This window comes from Pollachius pollachius, assembly GCF_949987615.1.
Source record: "Pollachius pollachius genome assembly, chromosome: 20".
In the NCBI taxonomy this organism is placed as follows: Eukaryota; Metazoa; Chordata; class Actinopteri; order Gadiformes; family Gadidae; genus Pollachius; species Pollachius pollachius.
In genome coordinates, this window is record NC_136953.1 from 14,651,352 (window position 1) to 14,674,965 (window position 23,614).

At 48.9% G+C, this 23,614-nt stretch overlaps 1 protein-coding gene across 4 annotated transcripts in view; it reads left to right on the top strand.

Annotated features, from left to right (window-relative positions):
- The window catches only part of mpdz (multiple PDZ domain crumbs cell polarity complex component), a 64,124-nt gene extending 43,165 nt beyond the window's left edge, over positions 1–20,959 (top strand). For 3 of the 4 annotated variants that reach the window (XM_079758334.1, XM_079758336.1, XM_079758335.1), the window contains 17 exons: positions 2,526–2,722; positions 3,553–3,644; positions 4,221–4,308; positions 6,250–6,333; positions 6,774–6,869; positions 6,952–7,026; positions 7,505–7,736; positions 8,002–8,147; positions 9,458–9,541; positions 11,189–11,382; positions 14,398–14,545; positions 15,231–15,393; positions 16,346–16,509; positions 17,938–18,042; positions 18,688–18,782; positions 19,224–19,347; positions 19,756–20,959. In XM_079758334.1, coding sequence (XP_079614460.1) covers positions 2,526–2,722; positions 3,553–3,644; positions 4,221–4,308; positions 6,250–6,333; positions 6,774–6,869; positions 6,952–7,026; positions 7,505–7,736; positions 8,002–8,147; positions 9,458–9,541; positions 11,189–11,382; positions 14,398–14,545; positions 15,231–15,393; positions 16,346–16,509; positions 17,938–18,042; positions 18,688–18,782; positions 19,224–19,347; positions 19,756–19,902 — 2,234 coding nt within the window. In that variant the 3' untranslated portion in view covers positions 19,903–20,959. The remainder of the gene's footprint in view (positions 1–2,525; positions 2,723–3,552; positions 3,645–4,220; positions 4,309–6,249; positions 6,334–6,773; positions 6,870–6,951; positions 7,027–7,504; positions 7,737–8,001; positions 8,148–9,457; positions 9,542–11,188; positions 11,383–14,397; positions 14,546–15,230; positions 15,394–16,345; positions 16,510–17,937; positions 18,043–18,687; positions 18,783–19,223; positions 19,348–19,755) is intronic. The other variant, XM_079758337.1, reaches the window with a different exon arrangement.
- The last annotated feature ends 2,655 nt before the right edge of the window (positions 20,960–23,614 follow it).

A 23,614-nucleotide genomic window follows, 5' to 3' on the forward strand; every position in this document is an offset into this window, starting at 1 on the left:
TGTGTACTGCGTGTTTGTGTGTATGTGTGTGTCTGTATGTATGTGTGTGGAGGACAGAGCCTTAATCCGCAGGATGCCCTCTGATGAGTGGTGGTGACGGCAGGGCCAACATGAAAAGTTTCCATTAAGATGCTCTCAACGTGGTCGTGCCTCCAGCATGCACTGCTTCAGAGCAGCCACTAGAGGTCCCCATTCTCTTGTTATCTTTCCCCCCAAATGACCCACTTTAGACCCATCTGTTATGCAAAACAAGAATACAAAAACACCTACGGGTCTCAGATGAGGAGGGACAGATGAGGCCCGTACCTTGCCTCAATGCATCTGGCGATTTTACCGGAGCTGTACGGTGAAGGCAATGCCTCACCGTCTCAATTAGATTCCCAGTGCACACATGGTGACGCTCATCCGAGCCCAGGACTCGATGTGTATCTGAGTTGAGTGAGAGGGTTGAATATCACATGCTGTGGTTCGTTTTGTGCATGTGTGTTAGAGACTGTGTGTGTGACTTCATTATTGAGATGGATGGATGCGTCTATGAGTGTGGGTGTTTCTATCCAATCCTCCAATTCAATGCGTTTCTGCTTGTGCGTGTGTGTGTGGATGCAAATCTGTTGGTGTGTGTTAAGCACGCCCATGTGCGAGTGTGCGTGCTTGCGTACTTGTTTGTGCATGATATTACTGTATCTGGGTGTGTTTGTACTTTTTCCGTACTTTCTCGTGTTTGTGGGTGTGCACGACGGTATGTGTGTGTGTGTGTGTGTGTGTGTGTGTGTGTGTGTGTGTGTGTGTGTGTGTGTGTGTGTGTGTATGTGTGTGTGTGTGTGTGTGTGTGTCCCGGGGGTTTAAGATGGATGAGGTCGCGAGGGAGAAGGTGAACCGGGGGGAGATTAGCGGAGGACTGATGCATCAGTGGGCGAACGCCAACCAACACCAGGGGCCCCCAATATCTACTGCACAGCGGGGCCCCAACCCACCTGAGACATGGGAGAGAGAGGGGAGAGAGAGAGAGAGAGAGAGAGAGAGAGAGAGAGAGAGAGAGAGAGAGAGATGTGATAGGACTCAAAGTGGAGCCGGAGATGCGATACTGACAGAGAAAGTGAGAGAGAGCCAGAGAGAGAGACAGCGCGAGAGAGAGAGAGAGATGCGATAGAGAGAGAATGCAGGGAAGGTAGCGGCTGATAGTGTGTGGGGGGGGGGGGTTCAGTGGCGATGGGGAGAAGGACAAAGGAGAGATAGACGGCTGAAGGGAACGTGGCGCAGGACGAGAAAGCTTTTCGGAATACTAAGGCGACAGCCTGACATTTCAATCGCTGTGGGTTCTCCCCCCCCCCCCCCCATCGGCCCCCTCCCTCGACTCCCAGCCTTTACTTTACGTGCGGATGCATAATCTCTATCTACTATAGTCTGCCCACTCAGTCTATTCCTTAAGGCCCGGCCCCAACCAGCATCGCTGAGAGAGAGAGAGACATGGAGACACAGATAGAGAGGTTGAAAGAGACAGGGACAGACACAGAGAGATAGAGAGAAAGAAAGAAAGAAAGAAATAAAGAAAGACAGACAGACACATGGAGAGAGACGGAGAGAGTGACACAGGGAGAGAGACAGAGAGAGAGAGTGACACAGGGAGGGAGAGAGACAGAGAGAGGGAGACAGAGAGAGCGACACAGGGAGAGAGAGACAGAAAGAGGGAGACAGAGAGAGGGAGAGACAGAGAGAGAGACAGACAGACAGACAGAGAGGGCAAGAGACATGGAGACAGACAGACGTACACTCAGTCCCATCCAAACATCAAGGACGCACGTCCCGCTTTTTGTCAGATCCGGTGCAAGTGTCAACAAGGAAGATTCCCGAAAAACAACGACGTTGTTTGTGTTGTTTATTCGGTTTGTTATGAGCCGGAGGGAGGCAGACTGCTTGCTTCACTCGGGGTGCTAGCGATAAGTAGTGACGAGGGGACGCCAATTGTCAACCACAAGGTCTGTGGCGGCGGTGGAGAGAGGGTCTCTTTAAGTCGACAGTACTTGTCACTTCAGGTCGTTCCGTAACACTTCCAGCGCGGTGACCTCGCCTGAACCGCGGACTCGCGCTATTATTCGCTTGTTTTTATCAAGGGATTTTATTCTTGCTGTGTAAAGTATAGCACTTTTATTTAGTATATTAAATCACATATAGGATAGTATAGGATTGTACTTTGCTGGACCATATTTTGTTTAAAATATAATGTAGTGTTGAATGTAATATTTAACACTGCAAATAAAACTGCTATATACTATACTGTATAGTAATTTTTGTTTTGTTTTGTTGAAATTGGTATTGAATATTTATATTTAATATTTTTTATAGTGGTATGAATACTTATATTTAATATTTTTATAGAGGTATTATTGAATATTTTATTCAAAACGATTTTGAAACACGCTTTACTAAATAAATGTTTTGTTCTGATTATGATTACTGATTGATGACCCATGTGACGTCACGGACCTCACGTTGACCCCTGACCCCCTGTGGCCCCCCACCGGTAGGTCAGATCACCCAGCGGTACAGTGGGCTCCCGGGGGCCCTCCACATGCTGCAGCTGGAGAAGGGCCGGGCCGGCCTGGGCCTCAGCCTGGCGGGGAACCGGGACCGCGCCCGCCGGAGCGTCTTCGTGGTGGGCATCGACCCCCAGGGGGCAGTGGGGCGCGACGGACGCATGGCGGTGGGGGACGAGCTGCTGGAGGTAAAGGGGGGCTCAGCGGGGACGCATGGCGGTGGGGGACGAGCTGCTGGAGGTAAAGGGGGGCTCAGAGGGAGAGGGGGGTTGGGGTCCGCGGTACGGGTTGAGGGGACAGACCGGGTTCAGGGCCCGGGTTTGATTGTGTCCTTGTGAGAGAGGACAGCAAAGAGACCACAGAGCCGGAGACAGGGAGAGAGCAAGAGAGAGAGAGAGACAGAGAGAGACCCCGAGGTAGTGAGAGAGAGACAGAGAGAGACCCGGAGGCAGTGAGAGAGAGACAGAGAGAGAGAGAAAGAGACCCAGAGAGAGACGGAGAGATAGAGGGATATAGAGAGAGAGAGAGAGAGAGAGAGAGAGAGAGACAGAGACAGAGACTCAGAGAGAGACAGAGAGACTCAGAGAGACGGAGAGATAGAGGGATATAGAGAGAGAGAGAGAGAGACAGAGACAGAGACTCAGAGAGATAGAGGGATATATATATATATATATATATATATATATATATATATATATATAGAGAGAGAGAGAGAGAGAGAGAGAGAGAGAGAGAGAGAGACTCAGAGAGATAGAGGGATATAGAGAGAGAGAGACGGAGACAGAGTGAGATAGAGAGCGAGAGGACAAAGGGAAGACGGGCTGGAATATGTCTGCGTGATGGAGGCATGTCTTTTTGGTGTGGGTAAGAAAGTATAGTGATTTATTAGGTTGGTGTTTAACAGCGGCAGACAGACTGCTTCTGAAGACATAAAGTAGAGATGTCAAATATAGTTTTCTTCAAACGCCATTTAAACTACTAATAACGATATATCTTCACGTATGTTGTATTTTTCCAGATCAATGGGCAGAAGCTGCACGGCCACAGCCACCAGAACGCGTCCTCCATCATCAAGAGCTCTCCGTCGAAAGTCAAGATCATATTTGTCAGGTAGCTGTAGTTCTTTCGCTTTTGTTTTTTCTCCAAAACGCCACTGCCCCCACAGCCTTGATTACAAAAGCCTCCCAAATTCTGATTCATTGAAATGCATTTCTTTAAACATTGACCTTAAAGTACAAGTTAACGCCTGTCGTATCCCTGTAACCCACTAGAGGGAGCTGGTACAGAGAAAACAAAGAAGTGTTTGGTCAAACTGCAATATAGCCTGTGACGTCTGTCTACAAACACAAATACCCTTGCTTGTTCACGTTATCTAAATGACCTGCACTGAGAACACTGATGCTCATCCTTTCAATACATCCCCCCTTTCAACACACAACATTTAAACTAAATGGCTTGAGTGGGGGGTGTTAGGAACCAATGCCTCAATAGGATCTCACTCCCTTGACCCTTTGCTTAACCTGAAAGCCCCTTTCAGACACCCAGCAACACACACTCACACACACACACACACACACACACACACACACACACACACACACACACACACGAGGCCCCGAGGGGTCAGGTTTGGACAGAGGAATGGGTGGTTAATGTGAGTTATGACGCCCTGTCTTTGGCCCTCAGGAACACTGGGGCCCTGGGCCAGATGGCCGTGGGGCCGGTGGGAGAGCGCCAAGAGGAGGGGTGCCCCCAGGAGCAGCCCCCCGTAAAGGTAAGAGACCCCTCGGACTGGCTGGCTGGTAGTAGCCGTCTGAATCGTGGTCAAGGTGTACACGCCTTCCCATAGGGTTCGTGTTCGTGTTGAATAAAATATTGTAGCGTATTTAGTAGTTTTGTTTTTAGTAGTATTGAGTAGTTTTATTTTTGAACCATTTTCTAAACATGCTTTACTTTTTTTATAAATGTACTATTATTATTATTATTATTATTATTATTATTATTATTATTATTAGGGATTGATGGCGATTGGCCATTCACACAGGGCCTTAGCTCAGACCAGCACCACACAAACCAGTGGATCAGTGACAGTGGATCTGGTATCACTTTGTGCAGACGTGTGTGGTGTGTGTGTTTGTGTTTGTGTGTGTCTGGGGGGGTAAATCACGTGGCCGATCACTCTATGTAGGGCGCGGGCCGTCGATCGAGACCCCACGTGAGCTCGCCCAGCCGTACCAGGTCGCTCCCAGAGGGACAGGTCACGGTGTCCCTAAACCAGTCACAACACCCCGGCACACGCAGGAAAGACTAAACAGTACAACATACCATGGCGTCGACATGTGGCGCATGTAGAGAGACCCTGGTTGTCATGGTCACAGGGCCAGGCTAATGCCCGATCTATATGGTCGCCTGACAATGCTAATGATAGCATTAGCCTCATCAGTGCTAATGTTAATGAGTGCTAATATCGATGGGTGAGAGGGATGGATCAAAGAGAGACAAACATTGGTTGAAGGTTCAGCTGAGAAGCATCCAGTGGAGTGTTATTCTGCAGTGGTTGTTACGGTAAAGAAGGACTGCAGCTCAGAAAGGAAGGGTTAAGGTAGAGTCTTCTTTAAAAGGGAGGGTAGGCGATTTGTTTTCATTTTTGGACATTGTGACAGCAATCAATAACTCGAATGCTCTGACAAATGAATTCGAATAATCGAGCGCTCTCTGCCTGTCACTCATTGCACGTGACCGGAGTCTTCCACAAGGCCAGGCAGCCTGGTTGCTAAAGCTAGCGAGCTAATTGCATGTTTTGGGGGCGTGGCTTTGGCGGGAAGTCTGAAGGGAGGGGTGGGATTTCTTCGGTTGGTTACTTTCAAAATCGAGCATGCTTTGCTGGTTCCTCCAAACCGCCAACCCTGGCGTTAGCATTTCATTCGATTCCCTCCGTCCTCTTTAAACGTTTTGATTGATAGGGTGCCAAGGGGCGAACACGCACCTATCATCAAGTATGAGCGGAGGCAAGAATGTGCTACCTCATGTAGCGTTTTATAGGTAGGCATTAGCGCCCTCAGAAATCTGCCCTAGCATGAAGTGGAATCCAAGGCAGTGGGGGGTGATCTGGTAATTCTTCTTGTTTAAGTTGAGCCTCTAGCAAGAGCAGGAGGTAGTGCCATGTTGTACAAGGTTGTAGTCAATTTCTCTCCCTGTCTCAGGATGATGTAGGCCAGGGACTGGATGTGGGAGCAATTGACAGCCAAGACAGAGTATAGTAGTCTGTGCATCAGCCACGGATATCAGTCGGCTGGGGCTTTCTTTGGGGGTTAATGACGACGAATCTATAATGCTCTTTACGTACCGAATCAAAGTTTGATTCATGTCGAGATTAAGAGAGACGGGAGAAAGAGAGATGATGGAGTTGTTTCCCTAATTGTACGTTCTTCTGAGCCGCAAACCTGAAAAAAGTCATTTTTTCCGACTCGCTCAAAAGTTTTGACGATGTAAAAGTTCTCTGGGAATAAGACTTGGGGCTCCAACTCGGTTGGCTGACAGGTTGAGGTTTAACTTCACTCAGACTGACAACAAAGGGAAAGAAACGTGGAAAGGAGTCAGAATTTGAACCCCCCCCTCCCTTCAACACCACACACACCCTCATCTAACCCAAATTCATTTTTTAGCGTTTGCTCCTTGATGCCAGCGCCTCTCTCTCTCTCTTTCTCCCCGTCAGTTTGAATCGAGCTCTCCATGTGAGACTGAGAGAGATGAGGACGACAAGGAGGAACACGACCCACACCATATCGTACAACACAAGGTTTGCAACGCGCACGCACACACACACACACTCACACAGACGTACACACTTGACTTCACTTTTGGAATAGAGTGATCTCAAGCTCTATGGGAAACCAAAATGTAGTGATGTTGTGTATGTTGTGGTGTTGTGTCTTCAATAGAAACGTACTTACCAGAAACTTAGAATGGTCTGCAGGACTATACATGCATAGAGACACATAACGCATACTAACACACAACGCATACCAACACAAAACGCATACATACACAGAAAGTACCTTTCAGGGTCTTTCGCACAGTGGAGAAGTTTCAGCAAGGCCTTGTGAAGCAGAGCACAACCCGGAACTTTGTATACCTTCTGCATTGTTATAATTTAAACAAAAATAAAGAAGCATATTTTCTAGTGTGTTCGGTTCAGGTCCGTTTATCCAAAAGTTTGATTTTCCACTTTGAAAACAGGACGACGGCGAGCTAGGCATCACCTTCCTGGACGGGGACACCTCGCAGGGGGCGGAGGTTCAGAGCATATCGGAGATGCAGGGACACACGGCGAAGGTGAGAGCTAGCATGCGGCTACGACAGCCCGCTTTAGCCGCTAGCACGCTAACGCTTCTCGCGCTGCTTTTATCACGTACAGGAGGGTTGCATGAAACCGGGGGATAAACTGTTGACAGTGAACGGTGAATCTGTGCTGGGCTACTCCCTAGAGAAGGTAGAGTATGCGGAGGACAAACAAAACCCGTCCCGTAGCAGTAGTGGATATAGGGTTACTTCAGAAATAGTTGTGGATTTCCCCATTGGATTAAAATACAGGCGTGCATATTGTACATAGTGTACGAGTCTAATAATAGGACGTTGTTTTAACATTGTCATTAGCTCCTAGTTTAACATAATCTTTTATTTAAGTTCATACATTGCTTTAAATAGTATTTAGTTAACACTCACGCATGGTTTTTAAAGCTGCAATCAGCGCTTATTGCTTGGCCTACTTCGTTGCAATGAAATTGTGTTTAGATTGACTTCTGGTTCTTGGTTTGGCCATCGCTACGGAGCTGAACGTAAAAGATCAACAAGACTCAATCAAAACCCAATCCAATCAAAACAAAAACTGCTGACAGCAGCTTTGAGTGTCATGAATATCAGATTATTTTAACTCCCGCGTTAATAATAACAAATAATTCACTCCCCAGGTCTACTCACTGCTGAGGAACACCACGGGGCCGGCCAAGATAACCTTCTGCTCGGACAAGATCCTACCTCCCTGCACCTCCTCGTCCTCCTCCTCCTTTTGCCCAACGGTGGACGCCGTGGTGACCAGCCAGAGCCAGGGGGCGTCGACCGATGTGGGCCTCACCAGCTCTCCCAGCATGCCTTGCAGCAGCTTGGACTCCATCGACCAGGCGGAACCGGAACTCGTCAGCAGTGAGTGCAGTCGCCCGGGTTCAGACGAAGACTGACATGGATGTGGAGGATGATGGAATTAGATCACTTTAATGTATTTAAAGTTTAGTTAGTGTAGTTTAGTTCTTATATAAATTGTAAATCAAACGTTCATTGCATCTTTAAAGTCGAATTTAGAAAAATAGTGTGGTGATGTTTTTTGTCATTGTGACCATGACTAAACAAAACAAACTGTCAAAAAATAACTGTGCTAGAATTTTAAAGAAAACACATTTCCCTCTCCCAGGTCCGAGTCGCCCTTCGACCCCGAGCACCCTGACCTCTGACCCCTCGACCTGCCCCATCATCCCCGGCTGTGAGACCACCATCGACATCTCCAAGGGCCGGACGGGCCTTGGCCTCAGCATCGTCGGGGGCGTCGACACCCTGCTGGTAGGTATCCCCCCCCCAAACAGCTTCCCAAACAAGTACTACTGCCGAGAGATGATTTCCCTCCCCTTTTGCTTTCCATTGGACTTGGAGTGTTTGTGTGTGTGTGTGTGTGTGTGGGTCTGTTTGTCTGTGAGTGTTTGTGTCTTTTAGTCAGTGTGAGTAAGTGAGTGTGAGTCTGCCTGCGTCTGTTTGTGTGCGCGCGTGTGTCTGAGTTAGAGTGTGTTCCTGTTTGTGTGCGTGAGTTTGTGTTTGTGTGTCCCTGCGTGCATCTGTTGGTCTGTTGCCTGCCTATGTCTGAGTGAGTGAGTGTGCGTTTCGGTTTGTGTAGTCACACTCGGGGTGTGTCGTCGGAGTGCGTCCGCGTCCGCGAGCGCGCTCACGCTCCCTCTTCCCCTCGACCCGGCTCCACCGACCATTCCGCCACCCTGACGTCGCCCTGACGCTTCCGCGTGTTCCAAGCACACCGTGAAAAACGGCAGCAAGCCGTGCCCACCTGGAGCCCTGCTGGGACGGTTCCACGACAACGCACACACGGGTCGCTCTGACACACACACAGCCCCCGGCAGGAAGAGGAATGCAGAGACGATGTTGTCAGAACCCCCCTCCCCTCCGCCCGGTTCTCCCAGGTCGCTCCATTCTGTCGGCTCAGTCAGGCTTGGGGGGATAGTGGTGGCGGTGGCGTTGGTGTGGGAGGGGGGAGGGGGGGGGGGGGGGGTCTGGGTGGGGGGCGCACTGCCTCTTTGTCTAGCCTGGGCCACGGGAGACAATATCCAGCTTGGGAATGTGACCTCTGAACCCTGTGTGAACCTCGGGCGGTGGCGCCGTCGCTCCCAGTGGAAAAGTACGCGTGACGTAGGCGCGCGGCTGAAGGCCCAGCGGGCGGGCGGTGTCAAACGGTGAACAGAGATGCTGCGCTTTGATCGCGGGTGTGGGAAAAGCTCGGCACACACACAGAGGTGTGTTGAATAGCCGCTCACCCACTCATTTTCCTTTAATGAATCACGTCACACGAATCACCGCTTCACCATTTCTTTCCCCCGACAGACATTATTCTTATTAAAACCTTTATCGTTCATAATCTTTCCTTTAAATCAAGGTCACTTTCGTCCCGAGTCATTTTTTCTCGTCTTCTCGCTCTTCTTGAAGGCCATGATTATATCTTCTCACGCCTCAGGCAGACTTTTTGTCTCTCGTCCAAACCATTAACACTCTCTCTCTCCCCCTCCCTCTACACCTCTCTCTCCCCCCGCCCCCCTCTCCTGCTCTCCCCTCCTCTCTTCATTCTCCTTCTTCTCATTTTATCACCACAGGGGGCCATCATTATCCACGAGGTTTACGAGGAGGGGGCGGCCTCCAAGGACGGCCGGCTTTGGGCAGGAGACCACATACTGGAGGTGTGGTGTCAGGAACGCCGCGTGGCACCTTCTAGTAGCAGGAAGAGCTCCAAAGCGCAGTTGTTAGTTTTAAAAGGCGATGGCAACGTTCCCGGCGAACTTAAGTTAGATGGAAAAAGAAAAAGGCCATCTCTCACGCTTGGTCTTGGCTAGTATTTGTTCTGGCAGGGTTAACGGCGTGTTAAAGTTTTACGGAGACCCCCACTATGGACTCTGTGTTTTAACGACGACTGGAAAACACATCTCTCCACAATATAAATCTAAAGCGGAGGTTTGATTAAGAACTCCCACCGTTCATTAGAGACAGGGAGGTTGTCGCTGGAATTTCTTATGAGGTCAGGGGGAATGCGAGCCGGCAGGAAGTGACCTGTTACGACACCGCGACAACGACGCATTGATCCTTTCCTCACGTAGTATACATTCCTCAAATTCTGCACGTGTCAAACGCGGAGATCACAAGAGCATCGGCCAGAATTAACTCATCAAAGCTAGGAAACACGTCGGAGTAGGGTTTCAAAAACCGGCTTCAGACGGCGAATCAAGTGACTGAAGTTTTGGGTTCAGCCTTTCGGTGACCTCTGGGGCTTCAATAGGAGGCAGGGCAAGGATGAAGGGGAGGAAGGGTTTGGTATCGCAGTCAATGGAGAAGCATTCACCCACGCACACACACGCACACACACAGACCACCTTACGACTTAATTGCCCCTCGACTTCTATTCGCTGCTGGAGTGGAGCCACCAGCCCAGTGTTTGGCAACAAAGTCCCAGAGATGAAAAACGTCAGCAGCAGAACCAGTGTCTTCAGAGGGCCATTCTTCTCCATCCCCAGCATCTATTGGAAAGAAAACAAGACGGCCATTGTTGTGCCCGTGACTGAAAAGGGATACCTTCGGTGCTTTGTTATTGTGCTGAAGTTTTCCCTGGGCCCAACACATGCCAGTGGAGGCGATCACCGATGGAAATGTATACATGGCCTGTAGCAAGGGGCTAATGAATTTGTTTATTCGGCGTCATGATAAGGCGATAGAGTGACCGAGTGAAGTCCGCTGCCGGACACAGAGGACAGAGTTCAAAGTTAATTCGTGGATTTTGTCATTTTTGTATCTCCTCTGTACCAATTTAAGAGTAAAATGTAACTTTTCTTAAAGAATAATATAATAATACTTTAAAAAGCGACCTTCACTGAAAAACTCCATTGTCCCTTTTGGCTTCATATGTCAAGATGTCACAAGCCAATGAAATTTCCACTTCTTCACCTTCTTCTTCACCTCCCCCTCCTCCTCCTCCTCCTCCTCCTCCCCCTCCCCCTCCTCCCCCTTCTCCTCCTCCTCCTCCTCCTCCCCCTTCTCCTCCTCCTCCCCCTTCTCCTCCTCCTCCTCCCGCCCTCCTCCTCCTTCTCCCCCTCCTCCTCCTCCTCCTCCTCCCCCTTCTCCTCCTCCTCCTCCTCCTCCCCTCCTCCTTCTCCCCCTCCTCCTCCTCCCCCTCCTTCTCCTCCTCCTCCTCCTCCTCCTCCTCCTCCCCCCTTCCTCCTCCTCCTCCTCCTCCTCCCCTCCTCCTTCTCCCCCTCCTCCTCCTCCTCCCCCTCCTCCTCCTCCCCCTCCTTCTCCTCCTCCTCCTCCTCCTCCTCCTCCTCCTCCTCCTCCTCAAGGTGAACGACATGGACCTGCGCGCGGCCAGCCACGACCAGGCCATCAGCGTTCTGCGGCAGACCCCCCAGCAGGTGAGACTGCGGGTGTACCGGGACGAGGCCCAGTTCAAGGAGGAGGACCTGTGGGACACCTTCACCGTGGCGCTCCTGAAGAGCCCCGGCCAGGGCCTGGGCCTCAGCATCGTGGGAAGAAGGTGAGGGAACTTCAATGGGAATTTTTGGAATTCCCAAATTTCTCCGGAATTCCGGAATTCTCGAAAAAAATTCGCGCATTGTTATTACCGTTGGCTGCACTACTCGAGTCGTGCCAAAAGTAAAAGAATGTCCCTTGAAATCTCTCTTTCGATATTGGCATTTGAATTTCCACATTCTTTTGGGTAGAGATTTCAACTCCATGTAAATATTTCTCCCTTATCCGTGACTGATTGTGCTCGGTTTATTGAGTTGGGTTTTGTTCTCGACGCCTTTCCCATTTTGTGTTGTCTTTGTAAAGCGCGGCTGCATGCAGGCGTCCTTGACTATCAGCTGTTTGGCTGTGCTTTCAATGGAGGCCGCATGGGAGCAAAATACCACTTTATTTCACTCACTGGTTCTGCCGCAGGTCGACAAATGCACAATCTGTCAGTTATCGGAATAACACAAAACCCTGCCCTTGTGATGTTCTGAGGGAATGAGAGGAATGTTTACAGTAGCAATACAAACCTAGCACAATAGACCTGCATCTCCTCTTCTAGCCTATGTTTATAGCACACGGCCTTGCGTTATTCCCTTTAAATAGTTGTGTAGACGACGATGTGTGCACTCCAAATGATGATGTTACTGTCGTCAGCGGAGACCTTCATAATTGCATAATAGAAATCATGTCATCTGTGACAACCTGGTATGGTTATTGTCCTTTTGTTCATCTTAAAGGAATGCACCGGCCAATAAACGAACAGCGAGGAGGACAATTAGTAGATTACCCTCCCTGCAACAGATAGCCTTAAGTACTGTCTGGAAGCCTTGTACTAAAATCTAGTCGCAATACTGAAGCTGCATGCACCACTAGACTTTAAACTGGGGATAATTAGTCGACTGGATTTTGTTTCTGGCCGGTGCATACTTTATCCGAATGATCCTGGTCGCGCTGTAATTTCCTCCTTCATCCTAACCTGTAGCCATTTCAAAGTAACGTCTGGTCTTTCTCTCTCGTTAATGCAGATCACGGGAGTTAAGGTAAATGTTTCGAAACAGGCCTTAGGATAGTGTGTGTGTGTGCCGAGGTAGAAATTACAAAAACAGTTCCACAGATTTAGATTTCGTCTGCAGTGCCAAGCAGGCACACACGCACACTCACACGCACACACAGACACACACGTGCACAAAGACACCCACGTGCCCAAGCCCGTACGCGCAGACACACGCACACAGACGCACAAACATACACATACACACGCACGTACACGCAGACACACACAAACACATGTTACATTCGTCCCACAACCCCGGTTTTGCATAACCTTAACAGCCCAACTCACAACCAGCCATGCATAACCTACTCAGAGTAGATTAGCAGAGGCTTGCATATGTTTTTGCGCTTGTTTTTCTCCCTGAACAAAATGGCCTTGAGGGCATTCCACTGCTGTCGCTCACAGGTGTGTGTGTGTGTGTGTGTGTGTGTGTGTGTGTGTGTGTGTGTGTGTGTGTGTGTGTGTGTGTGTGTGTGTGTGTGGTGTTGCATGGTGGTCCACCTGACCCCCCAGGATGAGCCAAAGGCCTTGCAAAGGCAAACCTCATGGATTTCGCAGCCAAGCAAACACACAACAAGCATGTACAAACATAACGCCCCTGTGTGTGTGTGTGTGTGTGTGTGTGTGTGTGTGTGTGTGTGTGTGTGCGTGCGTGCGTGCGTTACCTGCCCCCATGTGTCCCTGTTAAGATTTACAGTGTGCTATAAAATGTGTCTGTGCTTGCCAAGAAACCAAAAAATGCAATGAAAGAACATTTTTAATACTGCCTAGGCTAGCAGTAGCCTGTAAATAAAACTATCAAGGGAGCGCTATGGTGCTCAAGCGCACTCCCCCCTTCAACCAATAGGATGAAGGCTAGCTCACGTTGAATACATTAAAGCTAGCATACCCCTTCTCTCACGGCGGCCATGCACGACGTTGTTCCGATGCGACTCGAGCAGGGAGGGGAAAAAGTACCCAAGTGGAAAAAAGAAATGACTGCAACAGAAAAATATGAAGAAGAATAACAAAGAACTAAGCTGGAACCTGGCATTTAGTGGTCAGGGGTTAGTCACAGCCAGGCTCCTGTGGTCGCGGTGTGTGCGTCAGTGCGCGTGTGTGTCCGTGCGTCAGCGCGTGTGTGTGTGTGTATATATATATATATGTGTGTGTGTGTGTGTGTGTGTGTGTGTGTGTGTGTGTGTGTGTGTGTGTGTGTGTGTGTGTGTGTGTGTGTGTGTGTGTGTGTGTGTGCACGCCTCCAAACCCCACGTTTTTCCTAATCCCCACGCGGCGATCGTCACTTCAGAAACTGCAGCGTCCGCACTGGTTAAAGATTGCAGATGAAATGAAGGAAAAACAAAAATCCCCCCCGTCACTTCAACATCCTCTCGTATGGACTTAAGGCACGCCAAAACGAAGATACGGGGGGGGGGGGGGTTGAGAAATTATCTCAGTTTTTTTGTTTGTTTCTCTTAAGAGATGCTATCTCTTGGAGCACAGGAGGCAAAAATCGAGGCCACACAATTACAGGTGCCGGCCGCGAGACTGACAATTACTCGGACACCCGATGCTAGCGCTGAGATATACACTGTCAGGCCTTATCCCTTTATGGACGTGGTTGGTTTAAGCAGTACTCTATATGGTAATCGGATCGTGCGCCGTGTGTGGAGAGGACAGATTCGGCCCGCAAACAAATGCTATTCTCTGTGTTTGTCTAGGTAGAAACCTTTAAATAGGGCCCGCTCCAACCTGCTACACTTCAGCGGTCCCAAGTGGCTGCAATTGCTTTTTTCCGCTCACGAGTTTGCTTCCACGTTTGTGTTGGATTGTCGGGATGAATTAGCCAAATTGGCCCGGTTGTATTTGACAAATTGACCGTAGGGATTCAGGTGCAAGCACCAATTCAAAGTGAAACCGAGGGTAGAGAAAGTGACTTCAGTTCTATCCTGCCGTCATGTAACCCATTCTGTGTGCGTGCGCGTGTGCGTTTGTGCTCAGGAGTGACACGGGCGTGTTCGTGTCGGACATCGTCAGCGGGGGCCTAGTGGAGAGCGACGGCCGTCTGATGCAGGGCGACCAGATCCTGTCCGTCAACGGCGAGGACGTGAGGTCCTCCACCCAGGAAGGGGTGGCGGCCATCCTGAAGGTACCCCTGCGCCCCAGACACCCAGACCCCTCACCCTACCCCCAGACCAGCTGCCTGGACTCCACCGGCTAATCGTGGGTGGCATTTACCCACGATTTCACGCGCACATTCACACACCGACGGCGGCGTCGGCCGGTGCAAGGGCGAAAGCCAGCGCGTTGGGAGCGGTCGGGTTGAGGAGCTTTGCTCAGGGACACCTTGACACTCTGGGGATCTAACTAGCAACAACCAAGGCAACCCACCCCCCCCCCCCCGAGCTCAGCACACCCCTGACCCCTTGGCTGGGTGATGGGGAACACCGCAGAAGGGGAGGAGTGGTGTAATGGAAAATACTCCGCATAGTTTTGTCTCACAATAACAACATTTTCTCATGAACTACGTCGAGAAAAAAATGATTGAATCCAAACCAATGAATTAAATAATGCCACACTGCCCTTGCCTCCACACGCTTTGGAACTCTGTGAGCCCTTTTAAAAAGAAACTGCGACTGTAGTTTTCCAACCTGCTTCTCTGTGTTTGGTTGCTTACCAGCATGCCTACTTCTAACTGCTTTATTCCTTCACAGCTTGTGAGCACCGCGTGACCGCCCTCTTTGAGTTACACCAACTCGACTCCCGTAACCCACCTACCGACTATCATTTTGAATTCCTCCGCATGAAACCACTGTGTGTGTCGTGTCCCCCAGCGCTGCGTGGGGCCCATCGTCATGGAGGTGGGCCGGTTCAAAGCGGGGCCCTTCCACTCCGAGAGGAGGCTGTCCCAGGGCAGCGGCCCCGTGGGGCTGGCCTCCTCGCCCGGCGACCCGGGGAGCCATGGCGACCTGGACACACACGGCAGGAGTCAGGAATGTAAGTGCAACCGGCCTTTCAGGTCCCGGGCCCTGTGCAAACACACGGCGGAGCGCAGTCGTCGCTGCTGACGTCCTGATATTGATTCACGCACACCCGGGGAACAATGAGACTGTTTCTGCTGTGACAGGGCGACAGGGCGACAAACTGCTTTAAAAAACGATTGATCTAAAAGACATTTCTACATTTATATTCAGAGCATTAAGCTGGTCTGTGTGGCTGGTCTATAAATATCACCATCATCAGGCTAGGGGTCATTCCCCACCTTTTCGACCCCCCGGTTTGTGGTTCTGAAGGGCTTACAAGGCTGAAAGTGCACCGGTCACTGCTAGCCACATGGCGAGTCTCCATCATGACCCTGAAGCTCTGTTTGGAGTCTTCTGATTCTACAACCTTTACATTCACACTTAGCAGGCATTTAGCAGGCATTTTATCCAAAGCGACTTACAATAAGTACATTTGTCAGAAGAAAGAGAAACAACAATATATCGCTGTCGGTACAGTAAGGATGTTCATAGAACCAAGTGCCAAGCACTAACAATTGTTAGGTTAACCCATACCCTGTATACAACAAAAATAGCTAGGATAAGATGCTACACAATATTTTTAAGTGCAAGGTCGTACAACATAAAATAAGCACGTATATTAAGTGGCAGGACGTACAGAAAATAAGTGCGTACATTAATTGCCAGGACGTACAAATTATAATAATTTATACATTCAGTGCCAGGACGTACAAACATACAATAAGTGCGTACATTAAGTGCCAGGACGTACGACATACAATAAGGGCGTACATTAAGTGCCAGGACGTACAAATAAGTGTGTAAGAGGGTTGTGATGTACAAATGGGCCCTGTATAATTTATTTTAACATTTAATCTAAAGAATCTTTACATTTCTGGTTCGATGTCGCCCGTAATTCTCCTTCACCCGATGTTCCCCCGTCCCAGCTCTAGACCAGCAGGAGGTCAGGAGCGTGCAGTTCACCAAAGGCCCCTCCGACTCGCTGGGCATCAGCATCGCGGGCGGCCTGGCCAGCCCCTTGGGGGACGTTCCCATCTTCATCGCCATGATGAACCCGGGTGGGCTCGCCGCCCAGACCCAGCAGCTAAAGGTGAGGAGCTGGTATGGGGTCGCATCCCGCTAGGAAGGCTTGGTATAGACAGGGGGTTTCCAACCAGTGGGTCTGGGACCATAAGTGGCTGCAGGGGACCAAAGAAATATATCAATATATCAAATCTAAATTATTTATTTATGATCATTTCTTTGGTCTTTAACTAAGTCCCTCACAGTAGCGTGCAGAATTTATTTTCTTCCCCTCCGCTGCTTTCGCCTAAGCCTTATTTTGGGCCTGGAAAAACCCTGAATTTGTCCTTGAAAAGTGCTTGAAATTTATTAGTACAAAAGAGTGGCAACCCTGTAAATATATACGCATTCCTACAATACGCATTCCTACATGACTCGCCTGTAAATTCAATCATTGGTATGTTTGAAGACTGACCGAGGAGATTACGGTATTGGACAACAATATATAAATAAATAAAAATCTCGCATTTCGTGCCATGGCATTGAGAATGTAGTGCTTATTTTAGTGCGCTCAATATTTGGTGGTTTCAAAGGTCAAAAGGTGCCCCCACACAGGTGGGTCTCAGAGCCCAAACGCTTGGGAACCAAACAGAACAAAAAAAGGCCATGACGGATAATGAAATGCGAGCCACAACTATTTACTTGTTCCCACTCAGTTCAGTCCTGTGGGCCTCAGACTTAAAGGACAAGCGCGCCTACAGCCTCAACTGATTTTCTAGCTCCTTCTGGTTAAAATGGAACCGAAAGCACAGACAATTGTTTCTCTGTGTGACGACAGGCCGAGAGGAGGAGAACAATAGCCCGAGAGACAACTGCGAGCAATAAATCTGTCACGGCCGTGACCAGAACATTGAGCCTAGTATATAGAGACGACTTGCTCCAGACGAACGGGGGAATAATCTGTTATGGCTCGTTCATACAGCCTCCTTTCACCAAACAAGACGGGAAAAAGGTCACTGAAAACGCAAGCAAGACAAACGCAAGCATGGTTTGCCTTTGTTTATTATCCTCTGTATGAATACAAAGATTACAGTGGTAGACCTCCCTCCCTCTATAATTGACATCATATTTTTCTGAAGCTTTTGTAACTTTTCTTAGTGAATTAACCTGCTTCATACAGCCCCTTTCTCAGTGAATTTCCAACACTCAAAAGGCCCATTTTCATTGTCTCTCCTACATCTTAAATACCGGGTGATTTCGCTGGCCTAATGGATTCTTTCCACTGTTACAGCTCGACATTCCCGGTACTATTTTCCACCTAATACTCCCAAAAGTACCTCAGCCGGATAAATGACCACAGGTGCTGATATAAGAACAGTGCAGTCATTTCCTCCCCAATTATAGCTCCTAGCACTTGTATAGAAGCAAGAAGAAGGTGGTCAAAAAGTAAAAAGATGTCTGGCGGAACTCCTGACACCACTGACTACCGTTTCTCTCCACTCACGGCAAATCGAAGACGGGCGACCGGATCGTGAGCATCTGTGGAACGCCAGCAGACGGCATGAGCCACGCACAGGCCGTGGCTCTGCTGAAGAACGCCACGGGAACCATCGAGCTGCAGGTGTGTGCAGGCACGCACACATGCACCCAGACGCACAAGCACGCATGCACGCGCGCACACGCATCAAGACGCCGGACACCAGATACACACGCACGCAACCACGCTCACACACGCAGACACAACATGCCACCCACGTATTGTTCTTATAAATAAATGCATCTGTAAGCTTACTGATAACCAATGATCTTATCCCGGAACAGACTGTGTGAGCGCGGGAAGTGAACTGCGAAAGCCTTGTCTACTGTAGACTTTGAAGTGTACCGTAAACCGGTTCAGCCGGCCAAGTGGCACGGGCTTATCGTCTAGATAGCCGGGCTGTATCACGGTTTTGCATTGATTATACCGCCGGTGGAGCGATTGAACTAAGCTGCAATCCTTTTGCCCGCATGTGTGTTTCTCTGCGTCTGTATGCATGTGTGTGGTTGTCTTTTTGTGTGTCTATATGCGTGTGTGTATGTTTCTCTACATGGTTGTGTGTCTATGCTTATGTGTGTGTTTGTTTGTGTATATGTGTGTTTGGTGTGTTTGTATTTGTCTATAATGCGTGTGTCTGTGTGTGTTTGTGCGTGTGTGTGTGTATGTGTTTTGTCTACATCCGATGCATGTGTGCGTGTTGTTGCGTGCGTGCATATGTGTGTGTCCCAGGTGGTGTCGGGTGGTGACACCACAGTGGCAGACCCCTCAGAGACCAAGACGGCCGAGTCTCTCACACCCAGCTGCATCTTCCAGGACGACCTCAGGTATCACCAGCACACCATCGACTTTACTCCCCCACCCCCCTGCAGATGTTTTGACCAAGCGCGACAAACCTTCACTTACATTAGACGCATGTCATGAAGTACTAAGTCATGGTTTAGCATCAGGATCAAACACCTCACTCCTATAATTAATGTCCAAGTTAGCTTATCGTCTGATCTAGTCTAGTGATCTAGCGACCAAACACGACAAATTTTCACTCTCATTAGATGCATGTAAGAAGTAAGAAGTGGTTTGGCATCAAGGATCAAACGCCTCACCCCTACCCTCATTGTCCACTGAGCGTATCGTCTGATCCATCTTGTTGTCGTTCCGACGTTAAGTATGTATACTGCCTCTACGACTCGACGAGACCCCCCCCCCCCCCCCCCGCTGCAGCCTTTATACCTCCGTCCGTTCTGACCACGCTGTCTGCTTGCTTGCAGCCCCCCGCAGTACAAGTCCATCACCCTGGACCGGGGGCCCGATGGCCTGGGCTTCAGCATCGTGGGGGGCTACGGCAGCCCCCACGGAGACCTGCCCATCTACGTCAAGACCGTCTTCGGAAAGGTGAGCCGCAACAAATGGATTCGGTTTCAGGAGTTTGCGACATCTGGACGTTGTGCATTTATTTATTTATCTGTATTATTGAGGACCCTTTTCATAAAAAAATTGCTGTGTGTGTGTGTGTTTGTTTGCCTGCATGTGTGTACGTGTGAATGTCTGTCTTTTTGTGTGAATGTGTGTCTGTCTGTCTGCCCGTGCGTCTGTGTGCGCGTGTGTCTGCCTGTCTGTGTGCATGTGTGCTCGTCTGTCTGCGTGAATGTGTGTGTCCATCTGCTGCTCACATGTCTGTGTCCGTGTCTGTGTCTGTGTGTGTGCGTGAATGTGTTTGTGCGTCTTGTCTGCGTGCCAATGTCTGCGTGCCTGTCTGCCTGCCAACGTGCGTGCCCGTGTCTGACTGTCTGCGTGCCCCAGGGTGCGGCGGCGGAGGACGGGCGTCTGAAGCGCGGGGACCAGATCATGGCGGTGAACGGCGTGACGCTGGAGGGCGTGACCCACGAGGAGGCCGTGGGCATCCTGAAGAAGACCAAGGGCACCGTCACCCTCACCGTGTTGTCGTAGAAACCGTCCCCGTCCCCATGGCAACACCAGTGGATAACCGCAACAGATGAACTCCTTGCGTATCATTAAATGCATGCATATTAAACCCACTGAACATGCGCACGCACGCACCCACACACACACACACACACACACACACACACACACACACACACACACACACACACACACACACACACACACACACACACACACACACACACACACGTTGTAGTTTTATTTTATACTATACTTAAAACTATGAATCTCATTCACGGGTACGCCCACACACAGTCGTAGACTAGCGTAGCTGAACCACACGGCGTCCGCAAATACTAAATATCCGAGTTGAACCGGATACACTCGTTCACACACACTCTGGGGACGGACTGGAGAGCAATACTTACGTGGTGTGTTTGGTAATAAAACACTAAAATGACATGGGGCTGCTGTGGGTTGAAGATAACGATTATAAAACCGCAATATAAAAACCCTTGGTTGTACCGATTGAGTTGCTTTGAACATAAAAGATGATTTGAGAAGTATTTAAACACTTGAGAGTCAATAAGTAATCATCATCTGTGTTATTATTTCACTGTATCATTGTTCTGTCCTGGGGTGTGCGTAGCCACTGTTAATACATGTATAAACTGTTTGATTTTAACTCAATGGTAGACGCTGCTCCAACTGCTGTTTAAAACGGGATCCGATTCACAAAGTCGCCGCAACGGGGGAGTGATCCCACCTCATCCACTGAAACCTAGCGCTGCTAAAGCAACCTTTACATGACAGTATTCTGTAAATATCTGAAGTCCCATGAGCGCGTGAGCCTGAGCTTAATCATATCCAAGAGCACATTTATCCAGTGTCCTTTGTGTTGTTGCTGTAGATCTTTGAGGGCTGTATTCCCCGGGTGTATTATGACGAGCCAGAACTCAAAGACAGACTCGGTATACGTACTGTCTGCTATGTTTCACACCAATGAACTCGTTCTTTCTTTCGTATACCACTGAACTGTCTGGTTTCTCTAGGCTCGGCACCGGATACTACCGATTCTGTTTCCTTGCTGTGAATTTAATAAAAGTGACCTTCAGACTCATGTTGTACTGGCGTGGTTCGTTTTTCCATTGATGTTCGTGTAAATGTAATATGTTTGGATAAAGTTTATAGTTTCCTCGCCATTCTATATCGAATTTCGCTCTCGTCACTTACAAGCTTTGGTTGGCATTCGAGTATATTATATCCACACATTAATTCATGTTTTTGTCCAAACGTTGTCAAGCCTTTCTTCGACATCCAATAAAAGACAGAAATTGACCAACAGATGGATATCCATCATTTCCCGTTAACAGAAATTATAAAAATAAGGGTCTCTTCTGTGCTTCTCTGAGTAAAGGCGATACTCCCTCAGCTCAGCTCAGTACATCCACATGTGTGTCGACATCTGAACAGCCAAGTCATCGAACGCATGTTACATTTTACACACGATATCCGTCATGATTCACCAGAAGCAAACAATCTGCACTTAATGTCCTCGATGAGAAAAGCTATAATTCAGACAATGAAGCTATGTCAAACAATCAATTAATGTCAAAACCAACCGGATGGCCTGTCAAACATAAATGTTGACTGTGTGGAAGTCCATGTGAACTGCAAACACAGACTGAAGGACTGAATAGGGCCTGTGTTGTCACTGGAGACGTGCATAATAAAGGTTGTGTCAGAAGGTACAGCTGGGAGATTGTGACTGACAGCCCTCATTAAAATTGCCCAAGAAACATGGAGAAGCAGAGAGTCGACTCAGGTTACCCTGTGACAACACTGCCGTGATGAACAGATTGCCCAACCTTTAAAAAAATAATATAATAAATAATAAATTCATAAAATGTATTTGTTAGTTCCCAGGGCCGTTACACACTTGTCTTTCCTGAAACCCTCAAAAAATGTCATGAATCAACAACCACAAGCATAGTGTACAGTCAGCATTCTTACATCTATCCTAGACAGTTACCAATAAAATCACGTCTTAAAACCCTTTCAGCAGGAAACGGTGGGGATAAAACAAAAGGAAAAAAAGCAAATAAACCAGGCCCTCTTTTGAAAGCAAATACGTTGACTTGTCAAATACTTTACTATCTATTTACCAAATTTCTACTTAATAACATTTTTTGTCAAATACTTTGACAAAAAATATTCAGCAAATACAGAGAGTGGGTAGTTTATGCTGGCGCCCTTTCCTGCTTCCTGACGACAGTACAAGCGACAGCTGCTGCACAACAGAGCGCACGGCGAGGGTCCACCGACACCGACAGCTGGACTCCCCCGCCACCTGTTGTCTGAGTGTCCCGTCGCCACCGCCGTGCGGTTGTTTCCCTCCCTCACTGCAGCAGGCCCCTGGTCTCGGGGTCACCGGGGGCTTGTCAGAACAAGTCCTTCAGATGTGCGGATCCGACGGTGCATGACCCGGAACAGGGGTTTCACGTTACCGTGATGAAAAAAAACAACCCCACCGACTCAACCCGGGGAGCCTATCGAATGACCCGGGCAGTTAATCAGGCTCCTTCTAAAACATCCGCCAGATATCTTGTATCAGCTTGAATTCCCCCTGTTTCCAATCCTGACTGATAAAGGGAGTTAATATTGGTGGACCTTTCTTTGGGTCAGTCCCTATTTATTAATGCGTTTGACCTCTTCAGCCCCAGGCTTCAAACAGTTGTCGCTACTTGTTCAAACGTTTCCCATGCCCCCTATCACCGGTGTGACTAAGTTTAACTACCTGCTGCCCAGTCAGAGGTTAGGTCAATAAACTAAGATGTGTGTGTGTGTGTGTGTGTGGGGGTGGGTGTGTGTGTGTGTCTCGTTGATGATGACTCAGCCTGCATACCTGTGGTGCTACGCCATTCCACCTCGGCTTGACACCTGTTCTGCCTCGGCTATTAATGGGCCCTTCCTTCCTTACATCTGTTGAACAACAATTAAGGGTAGAGCCACGTAAACTCAAGGAAGTGCACGTTTCCATAGTGGTGCTAAGGGAGGGAACAACCTTTAGGTAGTTATAGGTCTTTGTTATAGTTATAGTCTTCGGCAAAAGTATACATTTCTGTACTGTCTGCTTAAGGAGCCATGGTACACTAGATATGGGTAGGAATGTATTTTAGAGTATACATTCTTACCATAAATGCAAAAAATATTGGTGTATAACACCCTAGGAATTACTTAAAAGACAAGTTATAAATGTCATACTTAGTTTTCTGTCAAATGAATCACCGATCTTTGGCCTACGGCGGTTTATCACAACAACTGTTTCGACAAGTGAATCCGTCTAGGTTCCTTCTATATAAAACTGCATGAGGCTTATTATCATCGCTGACATAACACGCCCTTCTATCGACGTGCCCCGACACGCACGACTCTGCAGCAGTGCGGAAGCCCAAACACCAGGCACCAGTGTGTGTTCAAACCCCTTTCACAACACGGTCGTATCTGCGGAGATTAACCGATCTTCCTGCTCCCGACGGCTTCGCTTCCTGTTTGGGAGCGTTTCTCCGTCACGTGCCAAGAGCCTCCTTTGAATACGGGTGGCGCCAGTACGCCAACGACTTGGGTTTCACCTCGCTGGCCTTGAGTGTGAAGAGGTCAGAGTGGCCGGTGGTATGCAGGCCTACGTTTACATTTACATCAAGGGAATTTAGCAGACGCCAAGTTTATCCAAAGCGACTTACAACGGTTCATA